The sequence below is a fragment of the Bos mutus genome, chromosome 23 (genome assembly GCF_027580195.1).
Source record: "Bos mutus isolate GX-2022 chromosome 23, NWIPB_WYAK_1.1, whole genome shotgun sequence".
NCBI lineage: Eukaryota > Metazoa > Chordata > Mammalia > Artiodactyla > Bovidae > Bos > Bos mutus.
In genome coordinates, this window is record NC_091639.1 from 7,766,293 (window position 1) to 7,789,868 (window position 23,576).

General features: G+C 46.2%; 2 protein-coding genes across 5 annotated transcripts in view; one reads left to right on the forward strand and one right to left on the reverse strand.

Moving 5' to 3' along the window:
• The window catches only part of TMEM170B (transmembrane protein 170B), a 210,425-nt gene extending 203,194 nt beyond the window's left edge, over window positions 1–7,231 (forward strand). The window contains exon 4 of the mRNA XM_070361298.1: window positions 6,933–7,231. The gene's annotated coding sequence lies outside the window, so the exon portion shown is untranslated. The remainder of the gene's footprint in view (window positions 1–6,932) is intronic.
• The window catches only part of ADTRP (androgen dependent TFPI regulating protein), a 73,921-nt gene extending 51,380 nt beyond the window's left edge, over window positions 1–22,541 (reverse strand). The window contains exons 1-4 of one of the 4 annotated variants that reach the window (XR_011462300.1): window positions 22,352–22,541; window positions 21,390–21,605; window positions 8,960–9,094; window positions 7,238–7,339 (exon numbers count right to left, since the gene is read on the reverse strand). Coding sequence is in view for 3 of the 4 variants with exons in the window: in XM_070361295.1 (XP_070217396.1) it covers window positions 7,238–7,339; window positions 8,960–9,094; window positions 21,390–21,605; window positions 22,352–22,393 (495 nt within the window). In the remaining variant the exon portion in view is untranslated. Of the gene's footprint in view, window positions 1–7,237; window positions 7,340–8,959; window positions 9,095–21,389; window positions 21,702–22,351 lie in introns of all 4 variants that reach the window. The other 3 variants (XM_070361295.1, XM_005905492.3, XM_070361296.1) reach the window with 3 other exon arrangements.
• Window positions 22,542–23,576: the final 1,035 nt, after the last annotated feature.

The window sequence follows — 23,576 nt, forward strand, 5'->3', positions numbered from 1 at the left end:
CTGATTCGTTGAGTGACTAGGGGGAGTGGGCACGACCTGCCTACAGATTTTCATAATAATGGAGATGCTCTTTAACGGCATCTGGGCCATTTTGGCTGTCAGACCAGTATTAAAAGACGGTGCATATACATTCAGCACTCAGTGTAGAATCACTGAGCTTAAGAGCAGGATCTTCTCTTTGAGCAAATCTTTTGCTCATACTCCCATAGGCTCTGGCAGTCACCCCGTCTCACGTGGCTCAACACTCACAAACTCCCTAGGTCCCTAGAGAAAGAGTTCATTCTCATCTCCATGTTCTCACTCCTCTTCGGCTTTGTTCTAAATATAAACTTTTAGAGAAAATGCATGAGTCTAATGAGTACATGAAGGTGATAGAAAAGGGCTGAAGCTGGTAAGTTACGGTGGGTTGGAAGAGCTGTTGAGATTTAGGAAGCACCTGGCAAGCAAGTACCTATATATAAATGAATGTGCCCATTGGGTTGGGAGGGACAGAGGGCAGGGCTGGGAATTCAAAACTTTGAATATAAGCATGTGAGAGCTAGGAAACCATGCGATGGATGTATAATATGTGGGCAAGTGGAATCACCATCAAATAGACTAGATAATTCTCTATAGAAATCTTGTTGTTGTGGTGGTTTAGTTGCTAAGTCCTGTGTGACATTTTGCAACCCCATGGACTGCAGCCCACCAGGCTTCTCTGTTCATGGGATTTCCCTGGCAAGAATACTGCAGTGGGTTGCCATTTCCTCCTCCAGGGGACCTTCCCGACCCAGGGATGGAATCAGCACCTCCTGCACTGGCAGGTTAGTTCTTTACCACTGAGTCACCAAGGAAGCTCATAGAAATCATCTCCTGGTTGGTAACCCAAAGCCCTGGAGGTGAGAGTAAGATTAGAGGACTTGGAGAGGCTCAATTCCCAGTTAGGCATGAGTGATTGCTCTGTAGGCAGAGAAGATAAAGAGACCAGGGAAAGAGATGTGGGCGCTGGTTGAGTCTGTCAGCAGCTCCCTGTTCAAGGGCAGGACTCTGCAGCTCTCAGTGTCTGCTGCCGGGTAATGAAGCAGCTAGAAGCATGAAGGGGCTTTTCTGTGCTGGCTCCCTAATTAGGAAGGGGATGTCCATTCAGATCTATCAGAGAAGGCTTTCCCACTTTCTACCAGGCTGCTTGTGGGCATTTTCACTTCTGTTCTGAGATCATGGGACTTTAATGCTCCCCTACCTACTTAGGTCTGTCTAGTCAAAGCTTTAGTTTTGCTAGTAGTCATGTATGGATCTGAGAGTTGGACTATAAAGAAAGCTGAGTACTGAAGAATTGATGCTTTTGGACTGTGGTATTGGACAAGACTCTTGAGAGTCCCTTGGACAGTAAGGAGATCCAAGCAGTCCATCCTAAAGGAAATCACTCCTGAATATTCATTGGAAGGGCTGATGCTGAAGCTTTGTACTTTGGCCACCTGATGGAAAGAACTGACTCGTTTGAAAAGACCCTGATGCTGGGAAAGATTGAAGGCAGGAGGAGAAGGGGATGACAGAGGATGAGATGGTTGAATGGCATCACCAACTCGATGGACATGAGTTTGAGTAAGCTCTGGGAGTTGGTGATGGGCAGGGAAGCCTGGCATGCTGCAGTCCATGGGGTCGCAAAGAGTCGAAAATGACTGAGTGACTGAACTGAACTGAACTGAACCTACTTAGGTTCTATTTATCTGTCTTGGAATTTCAGGGAGGTTTAGGATCTTCTGTTGTGAGTTTCTCCATCCTGGTTATTCTCTAGCATCCTCTTGGTGGTATTGCACATGGTTCCCATGGAAGTGGGGATTAATTACATCACACAGGAGGGGAGAACTGCTAGCAAACCCTCAAGGGCACCAAATGATTTCACTTATTCAAATTCCCAGTAACTTCTTAGAAGACATGTATAATTTTTGGTCATTAAAAATCTTTGACCTTGATTTTGAAATTGGGATGTATTTTCTACTGGTGTTCTTCTATTTAAAAGGCAGCCCCTTGATAGAGTATCACTGGATAATAGAATTATTAAAGAAAGCTACTCTTTAGCATACATTGGAAGTTCTCTGAATTGGGATTAAAAAAAAAAAGATATACTTTCACCATTCTGGTTCCTGCTCTCAAGTGATGAAGAAAGCAGGCACTGTGATTGATTGGTTCTAGTTATATAAAACTCTAAGTGGACTGGTAATCCTTTGGAAGTTCATTATCAGAATCTCCTCTGTTTACCTTAAGACTTCCTGAGGGGCAAGATGGCTTTATTGTCCTTACTCAACTCACTCTGCCTTCTAATCCCAGCTTAGCTTCTGATTTCACTGCTGAGTTTTAAGCATTCATTTAACTTCTCAGTGTTTCTCTAGTCCCATTGGAGAGCCTAATCTACTTTAGATTAGGAGATGAATGGAAAGAATAAGGTATTTTAAAGCGAGAGGACAATTTATAAATAACACTGTAGTGATTAAACCTGAAAAAAATACCAAAGTAAATATCAAGGTGTGATGAATGATTCTAGTTTCATTCTTGCCCAGGAGCTTTAGGGCAGGGCTGTGAAAAAGGATCTTTCCTGTGGTTACAGCATTGACACATCCAGTCATTGGCTTAGCTAGAGCCGCTCTTCCCTCTGCAGAGTCACATGACAAGTTATTTCCCAACACCCTTCTCTGGTCATTGTTGACAGTCACAGCTTTTTTTTTCTAACGTGGACTTGGTCTAGAGTACAAAATGTTCAGAGAAGATTTAAGAATTTAATGGTGCAACAGATGTGAAGGAGGAGGAGACCATGGACCGAGGAATGCAGGCAGACTGTCGATGGGCAAGGCGTGGAAACAGACTCTGCCCTAGAGCTGCCAGGAGGAGCGGTGCTCTGACACCTTGAGTTTAGCCCATTTAAGACCCGTTTTGAACATGTGGTTTAGTCGCTAAGTCATATCCAACTCTTGCGATCCCATGGACTGTAGCCTGCCAGGCTCCCCTGTCCATGGGATTTTCCAGGCAAAAGTACTGGAATGGGTGGCCATTTCCTTCTCCAGGGGATCTTTTCCACCCAGAAATCAAACCCAGGTATCCTGCATTGCAGGCAGATTCTTTACCAACTGAGCTACGAGGGAAACCCCTTGAACTTCTGACCTCTAGAACTGCAAAATAATAATTTGTACTGTTTTAAGTCATTAAGTTTGTGTTAGTTTGTTACAGCAGCAGCAGGAATCGAATACATACAGCACTACCAAGGCTCTCCTTGGCCCCCTTGATCAAACTTCTCTCCTGCAAGTCACCAGAGATCACTACTGCAAATCCAGTGATCATCTTACAGTGACATAATATTTGTCAAATGAAGAAATACCACTCTCCCCTTTGACACAGTGTAGTTCTAAAACCTTTATGTTTCAAGTCTTTGGTCTCCTTCCAGTCTAACCCCTCTAGTTCATAATGGACTTGCCATTGCAGTAAGACCGTGCAAAGCTGATCATCACCTTTAATTGACATTTTTCTATCCTTGCTGTATATTCAAACCAAACAGTAACATCGGTTAAATGCCTACATCCACCACGGTCAGGCTGCCTTATTTAAAGTAGATCAACCTGACTGTTTTATTGCTAAGCATTCTCCAGTCTTCATGAAAGAAGGGAAAGAAACGACAAAGTATTCCACCAGGTTTTGCCAGGAAAACATTAACTCCTCAGGCATTATCTAAAAGACTACTAAAGACAGAACCAGAAAAGACAGATTTAAACAGCAGGAGGAGGACTCAGTAACTGAGGAAACAGTTAGATCCTAACCTGGGGTGTCTGGGGAACTTATTTCTCTGGAAATCAACCTACATCATTCAGGTTTCTCCAAATGAAAGGTGAAAATATCAGAGAACCCCACCCACCCCCGCAGAGGCCCTCTGCATTTGAAAATACCACCCGATTATTGAGCATGTGTATATAAGCACCTTACAAACTACGAAGGACTGCACAAATATCAATAATCCCAGGGCAGCAACGCAAATGACAACAGGAAGGATATTCCAAAGCTAAGGAATAGCAAACGCAAATGCTGTTGTGAAATGAAAGGCCCTTTCAGGAAAGCATAACACTGGATTTGTACAGAAGAAATTCTTATAGTGTGGAAAGAAAAAAAGGAACAATACCGGTTCCTTTTAAGGCCAGGCCCAGCCCCACGTGGAGACAACTAGATCCATGCCGGTTTGACTACCCATCATCACTTTGGCCGCCACAGTGGTGGTTTCTGGGTATTTTTATTTACTCATTTGAGTTGTCACACGAGGACACTGTTACAATGTAGGAAGTGTTGACAAATTAACCCAGTAACAGTCATTTCTGTATTCTTTTGTACCAGTATTTAGAAAATTAACAGAGAGCATTCCTTGAGGCCACAGACCAGGAGACTTCAATACTGAGGACAGAAAATATCCCGAGTAGGGGTGGCAGGCTGGGGGAGAGGGATGAGAGGCAGTCGTGAGCACACTGGATGTGGGTCAGACATGAAAAGGAGCCTGGAAGTTTGGGGATGATCCCACTGGGTGTACCCAATGCTGGTTTTGCTGACACCAACATTGTCACCAGAAATGGTTCTCTTGAGAGGTTCTCCAATTAAATTAACAAAATCACAGAAGAGTCTGTGTCTGACACAGGGCAGGTTGCCTTTTTTGCTCTCTTTTTCACTCTCATCCCACCTTTTTTGACCTTTCACGTTAAAGGATTCGGGTTACCTGATTGGCCAAAAGTCAAGGAGCAGGGTCAAAAGAAACCCCCAATTGTGAAGGTATGCAACTATTTTGTGTTCTCTGTTGTATAGTATCTGCCTGGCTAATTAACTGATGGATAGGATGTACATTATCAAGCTGTCTGCTTCCAAAAGTACCAAAAATCCATATGGCTGTTTAGCAAGCTCACAAGTGCTGGGCATCACCATCACAACTATTTGGAAGAAACCTAACTTTACTTCCATGAGGGAAAATGGTACCCCAAAGAGGTAGGAAGCTTGAAATAGATGTAAGAAAACTACTAGCTGGGCTAACAAAACCTCGAAAAGCTATTTATTTGATATATGTATTTGGCTCCAGATAAAAGACACTTTCAATACTCTGCCTTTTTATTTCAGTAACGTCTAGCTCAGTCAGTTGTCTCAAATAGCTTCATTTTCTTAAGTAGTGCTTTGGCTTATTAGCAGGCAGATGGGGGTTTTGGATTTTTTTAAGTGAGAATACTCACTTTGCTATGTTAATCAGCAAAGTGACATCTTTTTTGATTGCCTGGTGAATTATGAAACCAGATCAAACCAAAAGTTCTGCACTTACTGTAATATAAGGTGACGAAGAGTGAATCAGCCTTGGATTTAAATACTGTCCCACTTATGAGTTCAGTGGCCCCAGGTAAATCACTTAAATTTTCTGAGTGTTTTTTAAATTTGGAAAAAAAAGTCAGGATTATAGTTGTTATTTAAAGAAAGTTGTGTGAATTAAATGGGCTCCTATTTGAGGAAAAGGCTTAACACAGTGTGTGTGTGTGTCTGTGAGTGCAGTCTCGGTCATGTCCTGCTCTTTTCGACCCTATGGATTGTAGCCCCCCAGGCTCCTCTGTCCATGGGATTTTTCCAGGTACTGGAGTGGGTTGCCATTTTCTCCTCCAGGAGATCTTCCTGACCCAGGGGCTGAACCCACATCTCCTGTGTCTCCCAGATTGGCAGGCTGATTCTTTACCACTGAGTCATCTGGGAAGCCCGTTTAACAGTGTAAGTGCCATCAAATATTCAGAATATTCCCTATGTAAGGGTTTCAGATTAATGCTCATGGGAAGCTGGGACGGTGAGGAGGTGATCTGACACAGAGAAGGTTGTAGGAGGGGTCTCTGAGCACTGGGATTTATTTAATACATTTGGTCCTGAACTCTAAATGCGATTGGAATTGTATACCTTAGTTAATAATTAGTGTCTCACTGAGAACATGTTTCAAGTGAAAGTATGTTTTTTTCCTAAGGGGCAGGCCATGTGGCAGAGCAGAGTTAGTGGACGGAGCCGCTTTTCCAAACTGCTAATCGTGTACGTTTTGGACAGTGGAAAAGTTGAGGGTGCAAGAAAGTCCGTGAACCCGAGGAGCCTTGACACACTCTGTTGTTCAGTTGCTCAGTCAAGTCTGGGTCCTTGTGGCCCCGTGGTCTCAGCATGCCGGGTGCCTTTGTCCTCCACGGTCTTCCAGAGTTTGCTCAAGTTCTTGGCCATTGAGTCAGTAATGCTATCTAACCATCTCCTCCTCTGCTGACCCCTTCTCCTTTTGCCTGGACACGCAACTCCCTTGTGATTTCCCGGAGGTTTTTAAACGTCATTTGCTTCACAGACTCTCGGACCTCCTTCTGAACACCTGACTAACGTGGAAATACATTTTGTAAATACTGAGAAGTGGAGCAAACACTCTGAACGATTGCTTTGTGCCCATGACTCAGACCTCCTCCTTCATCCCAGACCTGGGCAGTCCTGCTCCAGCTCTGCTTGTGCAGGCCACTGGCAGGGGCATCCAGATACTGTGACCTGAATACTCAGAACAGGTCCTGTTTACTCTTCAGTTCCTCAAAAATAAATGCATGACTAAAAAAATCAAATGGGAAACAGAATTATGCAGAACACTTTGTGATAAATGTTCCTGATCAGGTATTGACTAAGAAATTACTTCTGAGCTGTGACATATGCTTTGAACACTTGGGTGGTTTGGTGGGGGAGGTGTTTAAGTATAATCGACAGGAATTACATATTACTTTCAGGAGTACAACATAATGATCTGACGTTCGTATGTACGGCAAAATGTTTACCATGGTAAGTCTAGTTAACGTTCAGGATGGATTAATTTTAAAGCTTGCTTGATTCAATTCCCAGGTAGGAATCTCATTACACGTTATTAATATTTGCTGAAGGTGCTTCTCTTTCAGGACTGGAACCTCCAAGAAGTTGCCTGTCCGTTTGGTTTCATGTCTTTTCGATGACTTCATAAGCAACTTGGCAAGAGTTTTGCCTGGACATCCCATCTGCTCTCAGTGATTCTGACTACAGCACCACTTTTTGTTCATTTCATGTCCTGTGTGCTCTTTAAATAAACAGTGACAGGGTGAAGCGGGAGGAGTGAGTGGGATGCCGGGGCTTGAGGAGAAGCTTGGAAACATAAATAAGGCACTTGGAGTTCTCAGAACAGAGTCTAACTGCTTTTCAGGATTCACTAAATTTTCCTTTTACTCACCATTCCATGATTCAGCCACACTGGAAAGATGTTATCTAGGGCCTTAGGGTAAACGAGTTCTCTATCATAGAGAAAGAGAATCCAGAATGACAGAAATACAAACTGCAAAATAGAACAGAAAAATAACACCATTAGGTTTATTTTCAATCAGTGCTTCCTAAGATAGTTGAGAAAACATAGCAAAATAAAAATAGATACTAGTTTTAAAGATACATTCTTATATAGAATTATTAAATGAAGGAAAAAATTATTAATCACAGAATTACAACGCTCAGTCTCTGGGGACTTGAGAGAGTTAGGAATCAGTTGTCATTGTGGCAGGCAAAGAGGATGTAGAGAAACAGAATTTGCAGATCGTTAAGTCATTTCATTTTAACCAATGACTTTTCTCTTCTCTAAGCTTCCCCAGGAGGTTGAAAGCAGCCAAATGGAGTGGCTAAGCCTTACGCGGGGCTTGCCCACTCTCTAGGTAGGCGTGGCCAGGGGAGCAGGGAGACGGGGTCGGGGTTGGGGGGGAGGATAAGTGACAAGCCCCCAGGATAATCCACCAAGCTAGTTAACTGACAGTTGGATCTCTTTCTTGCTCAGAACTCTGGATTGATCTCCATCCTCTTGTACCCCTTGGCTATCTTTTCAGTCTCTGCCTTCCATGCTACAAAATCAATGCAGAGATAAAAAAACAAAACAAAACATTAATCTTCTGATTGTCCTATCTTCTTAAATTCCAAAGGCTCAATTTCTAACTCTTAGAAAAAATGAATAAACTCCATTGTTAAGCAACTTGGGCTTTAGAAGATTTTTGGGGGTGGAGGACAAGGTGTCCTGCAAAGTAAGATTGGAATGCCAGTACTTGCTCTGCCATCTGAGAATTCATTAGTGCTTGGAGAGTTTCATGCTGGATTTAAGTTTAAAGTCTCAATACTGTAGGAAGCAGGACAATGACAGGTGGAAGGAGATAGTCATTTTTCATTACAGGCCCTGCTGGGCCGCTGGCGTGCCTGGCTTCAGTTTGTTTTCATTCTAACTACTGAATGAGATCGTGAGTGATGTTGTAGAAATGTGGACAGTACCAGCTACAACTGCCCCTGGCATATGTCTTGCTTTTTCCCGATGTCCACTCATTCAACAAAATGCATGAGGCACCACCCACCTGGGCCCCACCCCAGGTATTTCAGACAGACTGTCTCTCTCCTCTCAAAATGTCAACTTTGGAAGGTTTCATACCTTTTTTAAAAAAATGGTTTCCACTTGCAAAAGTAACAAATGCTTATGGTTCAAGTGAAACCAAATGTAGGAAAGGCAAGTTATTCATCTCCTTCTTTCAGTTCAGTTCAGTCGCTCAGTCGTGTCCGACTCTTTGCGACCCCATGAATCGCAGCACGCCAGGCCTCCCTGTCCATCTTTAGCACCCTCCATTCCCGTCATCTTGTTGGAACCAAGGTTATCTTGGATGTATTTTGGTTAAGAAAGGTCCTTTAGACTTCCCTGCCAGACAGTAATAAGGATCTCGTATCAAACATTCACAAAGATACAAAAGCTAATGATAAATCTTGGCAGTGATGTGTCTTATTTCCCCAAGACACTGGGCAGTGCAATGCAGTCCTCGGGCTATTTATGCAAATGCAGTTGCCATGGATTACAGTAATGGGCTCTTGCTGCCTAGGAGAACCGTTGGTCCATATGACACGTGCATTATATCACCTGTATATCTTTGTAACTTACTGTGGATATCGGAAAAGCCAGTGTGGTGAAAAGCAGGTCCCTGAAGGCCGTTACAAACTTAATGTCTTTTTTCCCTTTGGTTCTTTTCAGCACATCTTCCAGGCAGGCCACCCCGAAGAAAATGGCCTGCAAGACCTAAATTCATTACAACAAATGAGCACATTTTCATTTCCTTTAATTAATACATTCTTCACTGACGTGAAGCGCCATCCCTCTGGGAGCAGGGTTGATTTGAGAAGCAGGGGGCTGCTGGCTGTTCTGGTTGGGAGCCAACTGGAAGGCTGGTCTTTCAGCTCACTGGGCCCTGACCTTGCTCACTAAAACGGAATGTGTAAAGTTGTTTAGGGGATAATAATGTGTACAGTAGTTAGCATAATGGACTTGAGCGAAAATGGAAACAGAATAGAGTCCGCTTAACAGGAGAATGTAATGAGATAGATGCCCTGGCTGCACAGAGGAGGGGAAAATCAAGTAAACAGCACCAGGGCACAGCACCAGACTCAGTGGTGGATGTGTTCTGGCTCCTTCCTCGGAAGAAAATGGCTTTAAAAGCCTGGTGCTGCAATCTCATTAGAGAAGCCAGAATCAGGGTCAAGAGCACCGTGAAGGACCTCTGTGCTCCCCCGGGGGAGACCCACACAGCAGCATCTTGCGTGTCTGAGGAAGAAGCCAGTGCCCCCTCCTCGCCTCATTAAGAGGGGACTGATTCATGAGAATGTATGGCAAAACCACTACAATATTGTAAAGTAATTAGCCTCCAATTAAAATAAATAAACTAAAAAAAAAAAACACCTAAAAACAAAGAGGGTCAATCTGAAGGCTTTGCAGAGACTATCTGTCTGAGGGAGTGATTTCAGTCCACAGGGATAGAGCACCTGGTGGGCTCGGGTACATCTGAGTACCTTGAGGGTAAAACAGAAGCAGGCTGTTACGGAGCACCAGTCTGAGTGCCCTGCGTCATCCTGAAAATCCCCACTGGCTATCTGTGTCCCATATGGCGGCGTATGTGCTTCCCTGCTTCTCTCTCTGTCCGTCTCACCCCCTCCTTCCTCCCCCCTGCCCGTCTCTGTAAGTCTGTTCTCCTCGCCCGAGAGGGGAAAGGTGGGAGGTGGGAGGGAGGTTCAAGAGGGAGGGGACATATGTACAATGGCTATGTACATATGTACATTGGCTACGGCTAATTCCAGCTGATATCTGCCAGTGAAAGTGCAAGTGTTAGTCACTCAGTCGCGCCTGACTCCTTGCGACCTGTAGCCCACCAGGATCCTCTGCCTGTGGAACCATCCCAGCCAGAATACGGGAGTGGGTTGCCATTCCCTTCTTCAGGGACCTTCCCGACCCAGGGATCAAACCTGAGTCTCCTGCATTGAAGGCAGATTCTTTACCGTTTGAGCCACCAGGGAAGCCCCCCCTGATGTATGACAGAAATGAAACCAATATTGTAAAGCAATTATCCTTCAATTAAAAATAAATAATTTTTTATTTTTGAAAAAAGAAGCAGGGTCGTTTTTGAGGACATAGATCACAATCAGAGCAGACTCTGTCCATTCGCACAGTTTGCCACAAACCCACAGCTTCTAAAAAGTGTCATGACAGTACAGACTAGGAGCTGGTTTTGAGTTATTGCCTCAGAATCCATCCTGTTCCTTGAGAGCTCTGATTGGTACGGAAAGAACAGCCTGGACTCTGCTCCGAGTCTGAGTCAGGCAAGTTCTGGTACCTGGGCAGTTGGACTAATTAATGATCAACCACGTCGGTGGCTGGAAAACAATCTCGGTGTCCGGGACTCTAGAAGACCTCTAGCCAAGCTGGCCCCCTGCCACTCCTGCGGCAGCAGGGGTGAGCAGGAAAGGACGCTGGGGGAAGAGGGCAGGGACGCTCCCGCCTGGGTCCTCAGACCTGCAATGCCCCCCAGTCTGTTAGAAATGAGGGTGCTCAGCCCCTCCCCACCCCATCCCCAGCCTGCAGAATCAGAGACTCTGGGGATAGAGCCCAGGAATTTGTTTTCTAATAAACTCTTCAGGTGATCTTTTTAAAGGCTTAGGTTCTAGAACCACTGGATTAGACACAAATTTATCATTTACAAATCTTACTGACTACTCAAAACTATGATAGCTGATTTGGGGGTAATAGTTGACTTTTATTGATTTCCTGTTGTATGCCAGGCACTGATCTAAGCTTTCAGTTTCTTGTAGCAACCCCCTGAGGTAAGTAGTATTATTCCTCTCCACATCCCATTTACAGACGAGAAAATTGAGGCTGAAGAAACTTGCCTGAAGTCTCATGGTTGATAAATATCAAGGCCAGGAAACCCAGTTTGTTTTTCAAGCCAGACTTTACAACCCACAAACAAACAAACCACGTGTCAGTTGTCTAAGAACAAAGATGAAACCACTGTGGGAGCTCAGACCAGAGACCACTGTCTCCAGGTGGGAGAATTAAAAATGACTCCAAAAAATCCCGAAGTCTGATTCTCAACCCCCAAAGATTCTAATGTAATGAGTCTTCGGGTGCAACCTAGCTTCAGGATGTTAAAACATTCTCTCGGGCGATTCCATCAGAGCAGCCAAGGTTGAGAATCACTTGTCTAGAGGAACTTGCTTTTGCAAACGCAGACCTCGCAGTCTCCAGGGAGGCGGGGCTGCCCAGATGCAGAAAGTGAAGCTCCACGGTGGAATGAGGTTTCTGAAGAGATGACAGAAGGAAGAGGAGAGAAGCCGGCAGCCAAGGCTGAGGAAACACCCTCCTCTAAGGGGCAGGAGGGGCCGCAAAGTAGCCAAGAATGACCAGATGATAGAAAAGCAGGAACATGCAAGAACGCCTATCTGACCCTGAGGAGGAAGCTTCAAGCCAGAAGGGGGCCTTCCAGCGAGGATGGGTGTGCAACAAAGTGTGGGAAGTCACTTCAGTCGTGTCGGACTCTGCAACGCTATGGGACCCTAGCCCACCAGGCTCCTCTGTCCATGGGATTCTCCAGGCAAGAATACTGGAGTGGGTTTCCATGCCCTCCTCCAGGGGATCTTCCCCACCCAGGGATCGAACGCATGTCTCTTTAAGTCTCCTGCATGGGCAAGCGCGTTCTTTACCACTGGCACCACCGTGGGCAACAGTTTTAAAGGCCAGGAAGAGGCTGCCACCACCCCCGGACTTGTCATTCACTCCTGCTGTTCTGCCCCTTCAGAGCTGCAGAACCGGGGGGCAGCCTCTGCCCGCGGAAGCTGGCTGCAGAGGCCTCTCCCTCCTTCCTCCCCAGCGGCCTTCAGCTCGCCCCCCGAGGACAGCGCAGGCAGCTGCTGGAGTCAGGGAGGGCCGGCGGGGGCCTGGGCCCCGGTGAGGAGGCCTGCACCGTTCTGTCAACACGGCAATTCATCACGCACTGAGCACTGAGCGTCTGCCAGGTTTTCCCTCCTCAGGGAGAGTGGCCTCCGCCCAGCATGTGAAGTCCACGTGACCACTTTCCGCAGGGACCTTCCTCGTGTCATCCCACGTCAAGCGCATCCTGACTTTCTCTTGCCTTTTCCCAGTTGCGGAACACGGAAAGTGGGCTCTCACCGGCTCTTACTCACAGCCTCTGGGGCTTCTCCTTCTCCGACACAACTTGAGCCCACAAACCCATCAACCCCGTCTCCCCTCTCCCCTCAGCTCGCAGGCGGACGCTGCCTTGGAGAGATGCCCACTGTGGACGTGAGGCAGCCTTGTCTTCACTGATCTCCACCCGCAGTGCCGCGCCACCATCTGCATCAACAAGGAGTCTCTATGGGGCCCTTGTGGAGGAGCCCAGGAGGCAGGGGATAGGGGGTTGCCAAGAGAAATAAATAAGGGAGAGTGAGGGCTTGAGGGTTTCCCAGGTAGCCCTAAAGGTAAAGAAAATGAAAGGTGCTCAGTCGTGTCTGACTCTTTGAGACCCCGTGGACTATACAGTCCATGGAATTCTCCAGGCCAGATCCTGGAGTGGGCAGCCTTTCCCTTCTCTTGGGGGTCTTCCCGACCCAGGAATCGGACCCAGGTCTCCCACATTGCAGGCGGATTCTTTACCAACTGAGCTATCAGGGAAGCCCTCAAAGGTAAAGAACCCGCCTGCTAATGCAGGAGGCATGAGAGATGCAGGTTTGATCCCTGAGTTGGGAAGATCCCCTGGAGGAGTGCATAGCTACCCATTCCAGTATTCTAGCCAGGGGAATCCCATGGACAGAGGAGCTGGTGGGCTACAGTCCATGGGGCCACAGAGTCGGATGGGACTGAAGCGACTGAGCAGGCACACAGGGCCTAGAGGATGCTCACAGCAGAGCTGGGAGCAAGGAGAGGGAGGCTTCAGGGAAGGCCTTGAGGCCAGGTTTGAATCAGCTCACAAAACGGACACTCGTCTGCTCATTCTCTAAGGATGATACACTGGAATGTTGAGAAGACACTCACAGAAAGAATAGTCAAGGGGAACATGGCAGCTGTTATGGACTGAATGGTACCCACTCCCCCACCCAAATTCACATGTTGAAGTTATAACCCTCAGTACCTCAGAAAGGGGCTGTGTTTGGACGTAGGGCCTTTAAAGAGCTGATGAAGTTAAAATGAGGACGGTAGGGTGGACCGGTGTCCTTATAAGAAGAGAAGATAAGGACACAGAACCACACGGAGGGTAGACCACGTGAAGACAGGGAGACGCAGCCATCTGCAAGCCAACGAGAGAGGCTTGTAGAAGCAACCCCGCTACTGCTTGGTCATGGACCTCTGGCCTCCAGAACTCTGAGGAAATTTCTGCTGTTCAAGTCCCCTAGCCTGTGGTGCGCTGTTATAGCAGCAAATTAATACAGTAGCATTCAAAGAAGATAGGACCACTGGCCACCTTTTATGGCTCTTACAACAAAACTACTGTTGTTTACATTCCTCAACTATTTTGGCTACTCAGAAAAGCAGAGCTGATGGTATCTTCTCAGTCAGGGTTTACTTCAGAGTTGCTGTCCTCTAATTTATCTTTTCTTGCGTAATTCCATTGGCTCTTTGATGCCTTCTCCTGAAATGCTGCTGATCTAAGTTTGTTCACCGTCTTCCATTTTTATTGCTAGCTGACAAACTTACCACCTGGGAGAGCTTAATTTACATTTTTTATAACTAGTGCAATTTAAGAAACCACAGCTAAAGGATATTCAGTTTTTACATTTGTACGTCTTCACAAGATTCACAAAAATCTTGAGAACACAGAAGCTTATTAACCTTTCTAAGCCATCAAGTTTATTTTCCTTGCTTTAAGCCAGAACCCTATTAACCTATCCCAGGAAATGAGAATTGCTTCATTTAAAAATAATTCCACAGAGGGAGATTCCACAAATTTCCTGAGCAAGGCATTACAGCTCTGATTGAATGAGTCAAGTAATACAACGCCCAGCTCAGCTCTCCGTGCCTGACTCAGACAGGCTGGGACTTTCTCAGGTCTCGCCTTCAGAATGATGCAACACTTGCACTGGAGATTAATCCAGAATAAAGCAGCAAATGGGGATTAGTTCTGAGGAGTTTTATTAATATATAACTGTGGTGGTCAGGGTGGTGGTGCTTGGGGCAAGTAGAGGAAGCCTTTGCCAAATGGATCTGAACTGGGGCTTCCCTGGAGATCTAGTGGTGAATTAAGAACATTGAGGGACAGGTTGGAAGGAAGATATATTTGTCAGAGTGCTTGGCCCGTGTTGTGCAGCTGATCACAGCTGGCTTCTGTGTAGGGGAAGGATGGCCATGGGGTAGACTGTCTTACCAGTGGGATGGGCTTCTCTAGAAAGTCACTCTTACCAGTGGGAGTCATGTTTTAATCATGTGCAGCCAACATTCACAGAATGTCTGTTAGGTGCCAGAAATTAGACATGATACAGACCAGGGCAGGCTCTATGTTAATATGTCTTTATTAGGAAGAAGAAGAAAGAGGCGGTGGCAGAGGAACTGTTTCTGTACATTGACTCACATTTTGTGGGTCAGGTTCCTCGAGAAACAGCATCTGAGATGCTGAGAGCTACATGCCGAGTGTTCAAAGAGGAGGGCTCAAGAGGAAGGGAGCCAGGAAAACCGGAAGGGCAGTGCAGCTGAGGGCCATCAGCTGCTCTCGCACTCTGGGAAGGAGCTCTGGAGCTCGCTCTGCCTTCAGAGTTGTCCTGGAGGCCAGCCTCTGGAGCCCAGGTCCGCTGGTCACTGGCCTTAAGCCCTGGTCCTGGCTGCTCCCTTCTGCCGAGGACAGCTGCGGGACAGGCGCTCGCATGTAAGGAATCAGCAGTCAACCCTCCTCCCAGGAGCTGGGGATTGAGTACCTTGAGGCTGGGAAGGGCAGGAGTCCGTGCGCCACACCACACAGCCACTATGCACGAGGCACAGAGAAGGTAGGTAACTCACTCAGGAGAACATGGCAAGTGAGGGGCACCCAGGAAGCTAGGCCTTCCTTCAGCCACTAGTCTTTATACTGTGCAGAGTGAACCTCCCAAAAGGTTGTCGTGGTTACTCAATAAATTGCAGTTCTTTTATTTGGGTGGGGACTCTCCCCTCCTATCAGCCCACATTCTTTCCGCTCTCTGAGAGGTAAAAGCAGTGATCTCAAGCGTTTTTGTGGAATAGACAGTTAAGTATATTTATTTCTGACTCTGTTGAGCTTGAGAGTGAATATATTAGACTGATGATGGAAATCAGAGGTTGGTCCCAAGTATGGAAGTGGGCTCTGTATACTGTAAATGAATCCCTGTCTTCTCACTGTTCACGGGTTACCTTGGACTTTGGACGATGAGATGTCCCCAAGCATCTCTCTCCCCCTGGCCCTGCTCTGCCATCCCTGAGGACCTATGCACTGGAGTTGCTGTTGTCATCCTGAGAGCCTGAAAGTGAAAGTGAAAGTAGCTCAGTCGTGTCTGGCTCTTTGTGACCCCATGGACTGTAGCCCACCAGGGTCCTCTGTCCATGGAATTCTCCAGGCAAGAATCCTGGAGTGGGTTGCCATTTCCTCCTCCAGGGGATCTTCCTGACCCAGAGATCACACATGGGGCTCCTGAATTGGCAGGCAGATTCTTTACCATCTGAGCCACCAGGGAAGCCAAAGAGCCAGACAGCTTGATGATACTCGAGTCAGAGCTGCCTGACTTGGGCAATTTTATATGAAGAGCGGAGGGAAATATCAGTGCCTCTGTCGATGAAGTGGGGCGTGGGAAACAGGGAGGGGCTTGCCCAGAATCTCCCCTGGAGATCCCAGTTATGAGGCACCACCTCCAACCACGTTTCAGAAGGAAGTTTATTTTTCAAAAGAGGAAAATCCAGCAAACTCTATGAATTCTGCAAGCCAATTTAAATTGTAGCTGAAAATTCCCTCTATCTCCTCTCCCCAGCTTGCATTCCCTGGGGAATCCAGGACCACCCCTGGATGGAAGTGGAGCAGACAGAGTGGAGGGAACGTAACGTTTGTGGAAGATCAAGGCTCTGGAAGCCCTGCCAACATGAGCACCCGGAGGGTGTCCGACAGCACTGCCTGATCTCCACGCCCAGCTTCTGGGAGCTTTCACATTCAGTGGGATTCACTGCCCTCTACTTGAGCCTGCAGACTCTCCCCTAGGGTGCCGCCCCCACCCCCTTGAGCATCCACTGGGCCTCTGTTACGTAGATAAAGCAGGGACTCCACTGTGGGCCTCTGCCAGCTGGGGAGTTGGAGCACAAAGCCCATGGAGGCAGATACTTGAGCAGTGAGGCACGTGGGTGATCCTTGCCTGAATCCATGACCCACCACCCATGGTGCTCAGGGAGGGGACTGATGTCCCACAAAATCCCCTCCCCTCTGCCCCACCCCTGCTCTAGCTGAGATGACTAGAAACTCACCAGCATTCTCCCATCTTCTCATTCCACTGTTTACTGCTTAACACCATTCTGGGTGCTTCCCTCATGTCAGGTCCTTTGTCCCTCACAGTCAGTCTGTGGTTAAGCACTATTTTTTTTCTGTCTGACAGATTTGGAAGTAAGAGACAAAGAAATATCCAGCCTGGGGTCAGGAGTGGTAGAACCGAGGAGCTGCCCACACAGCCCATGCTCCTAGAGCCAATGATAACCGCTAGGCCATGCTGCCTTCCCTCTCCACAGAGAACTGGCTGCCTCTTCCCTGGGTCAGTTTACTCCCTCAGAGACTCACATCTCTCCTCTCCTTCCTCTACTCTCCTTAGGCACCAGGCAGGAATCGGTCATGGTGACCAGTCTCCGTGAAATTCCCACAAATCACCTCACACCCCAGGCGTCAATTCTTTGAATCCCCTGAGGTGGCCTCAGAAAGAAATGAGACACTCTTAGAATGCTGACTTGTATTAAGTCAGACTTTGTTCTCAGGGTCCATAATGGATATTCAGCCCACTAGAAATTAAGGCTGTCTAAAGAAGTGCGGGCATGCTAAGTCACTTTAGTCATGTCTGACTGACCCTTTGCGACCCCATGGACTGTAGCCCACCAGGATCCTCTGTCCATAGGATTCTCCAGGCAAGAATACTGAAGTAGGTTGCCATGCCTTCCTCCAGGGGATCTTTCTGACCCAGGGATCGAACCTGCATCTCTCATGTCTCCTGAATTGGCAGGCAGTTCTTTACCACTAAGAAGCCACCTAGGAAGCCCCATTTAAAGGCGAGGGGTGTAAATTTCCTGGAAGCAGGATGGAGTACTGACTTCAGTAAATTTACGTAAAATAAATCCAAGAGTGTTATAGTAAGTTATGAGACCTCTGTGACTTTATAAATGCAACCATTAGTTAATTAGTCATTTGCTAACACTAATCATTAGGAAACACGATCCTTTAAGACCTCAAGAGCTACAAATTTTAAGGCCCAGTATTTCACGTGAAGTCACATATTTGAAGTCTGACCTTAAATTTATCCTCTAAAACATATTCAACCCATCTTTATCAATTGGAAAATGCTTCATTAAGTCACACTTTCAAGATGACACCTAACAAAAAGGAAACAGCTACAGGTAAGCCCCTCTCTGCCCATTTAAAGGGCCTGAAGCTGTCCGAAGAGACTGTACTGCTCAGGAATGCAGAAAAATCTGAGGTCAAGTCCAGTCAATATACAAAGGCACCAAATTTTTATTATGGGGATAATCTGTGCCCATCACTATAATACAATGGAGACTCGTAGAATGTTAGGGCTGGTGAAGACTGGAGATCAAACTACTGTTCTAGAGCTATTTACAAATTGAAATGTTAAGAATCACATGTGGGTGGAGATGTGCAAACAATACATAAATAAGCAGAGACTAACAGATGCTGGAAAAACTCAGGGAAAGGGAAAAACAAATCTGGAAAAAACAAAGAGGCTCAGCAGAGATTTTTAAGGAAGATCTGAGATTTCATGTGGTCTGGGAAAGCAGCAACGTGGTGGAGAAGCAGGGGGGCCTTTTGTTCAAGGATGGTGTGACTGTGGATAGAGCAGTGACCGCAGAAGCCTGGGGACCAACACTGGAGAAGACACAGGGCTTCCCGGAGACGGACCAGCCTTACTGGGGAGGGGAGCTCCAGAAAGAGAGCGAAGTAGGCAGGTGAGCTCCCAGATCAGGACTTTCGATTGATCCTGTGAGGTAGGAGGGAGCCACTCTAGTTTCTTGAATAGCTGACCACACTTCCCAATCAGGCTCACGATGTTTGAAACAAAATAAAACCAAAACCATTTGTCGGGAAGATTAATCTGAAATCTGAGTGATGGATGGTTGGACTGATAGTGAGAGGACAGTGAAGAGATGATCTGGTCATCTAGGTACCAATTAATAAGTGCCTACAATGAGAGGGGCGATACAACTAGGGGAGAAGGGGAGAGCCTAGCAAGAGGGGAAACAGGACTTGGTGGTTCATTACTCATATGTGGCTCATACATGAAGTCACGTATTTGAAATCTGACCTTAAATTAATCCTCTAAAAATATTTTTAACCCATCTTTATCAATTGGAAAATGCTTCATTAAGTCACATTTTCAAGATGACAACTAAAAAAAAGGCAACAGCCACAGGTAAGCCCCTCTCAGCCCATTTCAAAGGGCCCAAAGATGTCCAAAGAGACTATAGTGCTCAAGGATGCAGAAAAGTCTTCCTTTTGTTACTCAGGGAATTAGCACTAGGAAATGTGTCTTTGACAGATGAGTGTCTTTCTCTGGTCTTGGAAATGTGATGGCTCTGGGACATGTAACTGAGCTAGAAGTCACTAAGCTGGTTTGAGGGAATAGGTGATGAATCTGCTGTTAGCCACGCTTAGTGTGAAAGCTGAGTGCTGAAGAATTGATGCTTTTGAACTGTGGTGTTGGAGAACACTGTTGGTGTTGCAGTCCCTTGGACTGCAAGGAGATCCAGTCAGTCCATCCTAAAGGAAATCAGTCTTGAATGTTCATTGGAAGGACTGATGTTGAAGATGAAACTCCAATACTTTGGCCACCTGATGCAAAGAACTGACTCGTTTGAAAAGCCCCTGATGCTGGGAAAGATTGAAGGCAGGAGGAGAAGGGGACGACAGAGAGTGAGATGGTTGGATGGCATCACCGACCCAATGGGCATGAGTTTGAGTAAGCTCCGGGAGTTGGTGATGGAATGGGAGGCCTGGAGTGCTGCAGTCCGTGGGGTTGCAAAGAGTTGGTCACGACTGAGTGACGGAACTGACCTGAGAGTGAGATAGGACAGCCATACTAGAATTTAGATGTGATTAGATCATGAGTCCTGGCTGACACTGCTCCCTTTACATTGACCATTCTTAATATAAAGCAAATAGATACAGAAAGCTGAGACTTTTGCTGTATTATTCTAATTCAACAAAATCATTTTTTGTTATTGTTTTCTGCTTACTTGTTTTCATAAAATTCTACAATTGAAACAGGCAGTCACTTTGATGTTTTTCAAGCATGGCAGAGCTGTACTCAGGCTTCCCAGGCGGCACTAGTGGTAAAGAACCCGCCTGCAACGCAGTAGATAAGGGTTTGATCCCTGGGTCAGGAAGAGCCCCTGGACGGGGGCATGGCAACCCATTCAGTATTCTTGCCTGGAGAACCCCATGGACAGAGGAGCCTGGTGGGCTACAGTCCGTAGGTTTGCGGAGTTGGACATGACTGAATCGACTTAGCATGTACACAGAGCTCAAATCTCAAACTTCAGGTACCAAAGTCAGATTACCAGTGAGGAGGAAGCTGAAATTCCAGGCCTCTGTGAACTGAGCTTTCTGAATTTCCTCTCCTTAGCATTACAGAGAGTCATTTTTTTTTCTTACCATGCATTACGTATGCCTGGATCATGATGCCAAAGAATTGGAATCAGATACTTATGTTGCACCCTACATTTAGGTTAAAAATTTCAAAGCTTAAATTAGCATCTCCAAAGGATACAGCATTCTTAGCTTTTAACTCCAAAAATAATGTTACATATTCCCCAAATGTTTTTTAGAAATCTATTTTTCTCCCGTTCACTTATACTTCATCATTTCATTCATCCCATTGTGGTCAGCTGGGCTAGGAAGAGAAGAAAGGAGCAAGCGATATGATTGGTTTGTGGATGGTTGAAAATGTGCATTTGCCATTTGGTTGGGTGATTTGTCCTTTAAGATAGAGCCTGAGCCTATAAAAAAATTGAAGTGGGATCTGAATGTGGCAAAATGTATTTGCTTTTCTTAGATAAATCTGTTAGTCTGGGTGTGCTGTAAAATGGCATTATTCCTCCACTGGAAATTGCACTTCCTACGCAACATACGCCACTCTGCCTTCCCTCACAGACTTCCCCAAGCAAAGTTCAAAATCTCTTCTGCATATGTTGTCAATGTCATAAGGAAACCATGAGACTATGACTTTAGTTCCTCGTTTAGGCTCATCTGAGAAGCACTTCAGGGTAAGATTCTTTTTTTTTTTCCTGAGAAGGAAGGATTTATTACCTGTAGCAGGTAAGGAGAACACTGGGGATCTCTCCTCAAGTAGTGTCTCCCCAAATAGCAAAACTGGGGAGGTTTCAAGCTAAGGGAACATGCATATTCATGAGGGGGCTTGAGCAGAGGAGAAATAAACATCCAATGGGGGCAAGGAGTTGTGGACACAGCAGGGGAAGGAGTGGGCGGGACGAACTGACTAATATCTGATTCCAACTGTTGTATGGCAGAACCCAACACAACATTGTAAAGCAATTATCTTCCAGTTAAACATTTTTAAAAATAACAATTTTTAATAATTTTTAAAAAAAGAGATAAGTTTCTTTAAAAGAGAATTTTAAAAAGTGTTTCACAATTAGTCAGCACAAGAGGTAGCTATGGATAACTCCCAAAGTGGGTTTCTCAGAGCAAATTGCCAAGTAAAAGAGAATCCCCAAACTCACAAACTATGAAGAAGAAAGATCATGGAATTTTGTACTGGATAAAATCAAAGGGTGTTAACGTTTAAGGCACTGATATTAGAGACAAATAGCTTGCTTCCTGATGCGTACTTACCAGATTAAGGAATGTTAGGTACTTCCATTGTCCCCCATTTAGAAAGATTTGGGATTTCCGCGGATCCTCTCCTTCTCGTGAGATATAAAAGTTGAGGAAGATATACCAGCTCAAGACAAACAAGTGATATACACACGTAGATGTCCTCGTCATGGCTAGGTCTAAGCAGAGAGCAGTGAGCAGCTTCCTTCCAGAGTCCTTGTAACAGCAGAAGCCCTAGGGCAGGCCAGAGACGAGCACCGTAAAACACACCCCTCTGGGACTGACAACTCCAACGCAGCTGGGTTTTGCTTCCCTCATAGGCTCCTGTTCCTGATAAACGTGGGGGACAGGATTACGGCTGAGTCTCAGATGCCTTCATTTAGAAAGTAGCGGGGAATGTGCAGCTTTGCTTGTGCATTTCAGTATTTAGGCTTTGAAGAGGGCAGAGAGCAATGCAAGAAGTGCCCTTTGCACTATTTGGCTAGGGTGGGGCATGATTAAATGACCTCATCGGTAAGTCAAGTCTAGTGAAATATCCTCACAGCCAGATATTCTCTTTTCTACCCTGTCCTTTGGGGAAAGGAAAGCGTGAGGAAGTTGCCATAATATATCCTGAGAGAATGAGAATGAGGTTGACAAACCTGGTGGAAAAGATTGGTGGAAGAGATTGTGGGTACGTTTAGCACACAGACGGGAGCAACTAGAAATGGGAAGGGTGTTGTAATCTTGCTCCGAAGGTCTCTGAGGCCCTCTGAAATCTGAAATAACCTTTGATCCTCTATCGATCAGCCCCAGGGTTTTAGCTGCCTCCCCCCACCCCCCGGATTTTTATCTGTATGCTAGAGAACCAAGAGTTACTGAGAGCTGTCCCACACACTCCATTTGCATAGGCATTTCTATTCCCTGGGAGGGAAGAAGTACAGCAAGAGGTCTGTAGCCAGAGAACCAGGAAGAGACGTGTGGCCATGACCCCAACATACCTGAGTTCGGACACCGCTGGAAGGGAATGAGGGTCTCTGCATTGCCTTGGAGTGGACAAGAATATGCTCAGGCTGGGCAAAGTTTTCAGAACTGGGCCCTGCCACAGGCCCTACAGAGGGGGCCTCAGAGAGGTCTGGAAGTGTCTACCTTGTGACATCACCAGCTTGTTTCCCCCGGGCAACTGGCTCGGAGGGTTCTGAGCAGGTCCCTGAGGGAAGTGCTCTTGGTGCAGTTAGTAAGTCTGGAGTGGGCGGTGCTTGGTGATTTAATCAGAGCTCGCAGGAACTAGGGGAAAGAACAGCAGGCTGTACCTGGAGTGCAAAACACAAGCAAACTACCTCCTAGGAATCACTGGATCCTAGACATCAGGTGCTAAACACGAGGGAAGAGCAAGCCTGAGCCAACAGTATAAGGTCTGCATTGGAACCATTCTCAAAGGAAAGGGCAGTCTGGGAAATGAGAAATATAAAATCCCATACACAGGTCCACAGCCCAAGTTAACACCGAATATAACAATATTGCCTAATATAGTACTTATCGTGCGGGAGGTATTGTTCCAAGTGCTTTGTGCAGCACTCTAAACACCGCTATGAAGCACGTTCTAGTGTAATCCTCATTTTCAGATGAGAAAATTGAAGCCCGAGCTGAATGCATTCAACAGAAACTAAGAGGCAGGTTGAGTTCCAGTCTGAACCCTAACCAGAGTGAAGTGAAAATCGCTCAGTTGTGTCCAAGTCTGCGACCCCATGAACGGTAGCCCACCAGGCTCCTCTGTCCGTGGGGATTCTCCAGGCCAGAATACTGGAATGAGTAGCCGTTCCCTTCTTTGGAGAATCTTCCCAATCCAGGTATCGAACCCAGGTCTCCCACATGGCAGGTGGATTCTTTACCATCTGAGCCATCATGCCTAACCACAAAGGAACCATATGTGCTCTGTCCACCCTCAGACTCCCTTTGCAATATTTCTCCACTTCCTCTACTTCTTCCATCAGAAAATTCTCTCAGGAAAGGATCAGATACATCTTAAAACTTGGTGCTCATGTGACTCCCTGTGCTATATCCCCCAGGATGGATTCCTAGTAAGCATCATCATGGATTGAGGGACTTTTATCTCTTTATACAAAATCTCAAGCACAGGTCTGCAGATGGGTAAGGATTTGAAGAAATATTGGGAAAGGAGAGGAGACAAAGGCCTCAGTCTCCCTGGCGTTTCCCAGGGAGCTG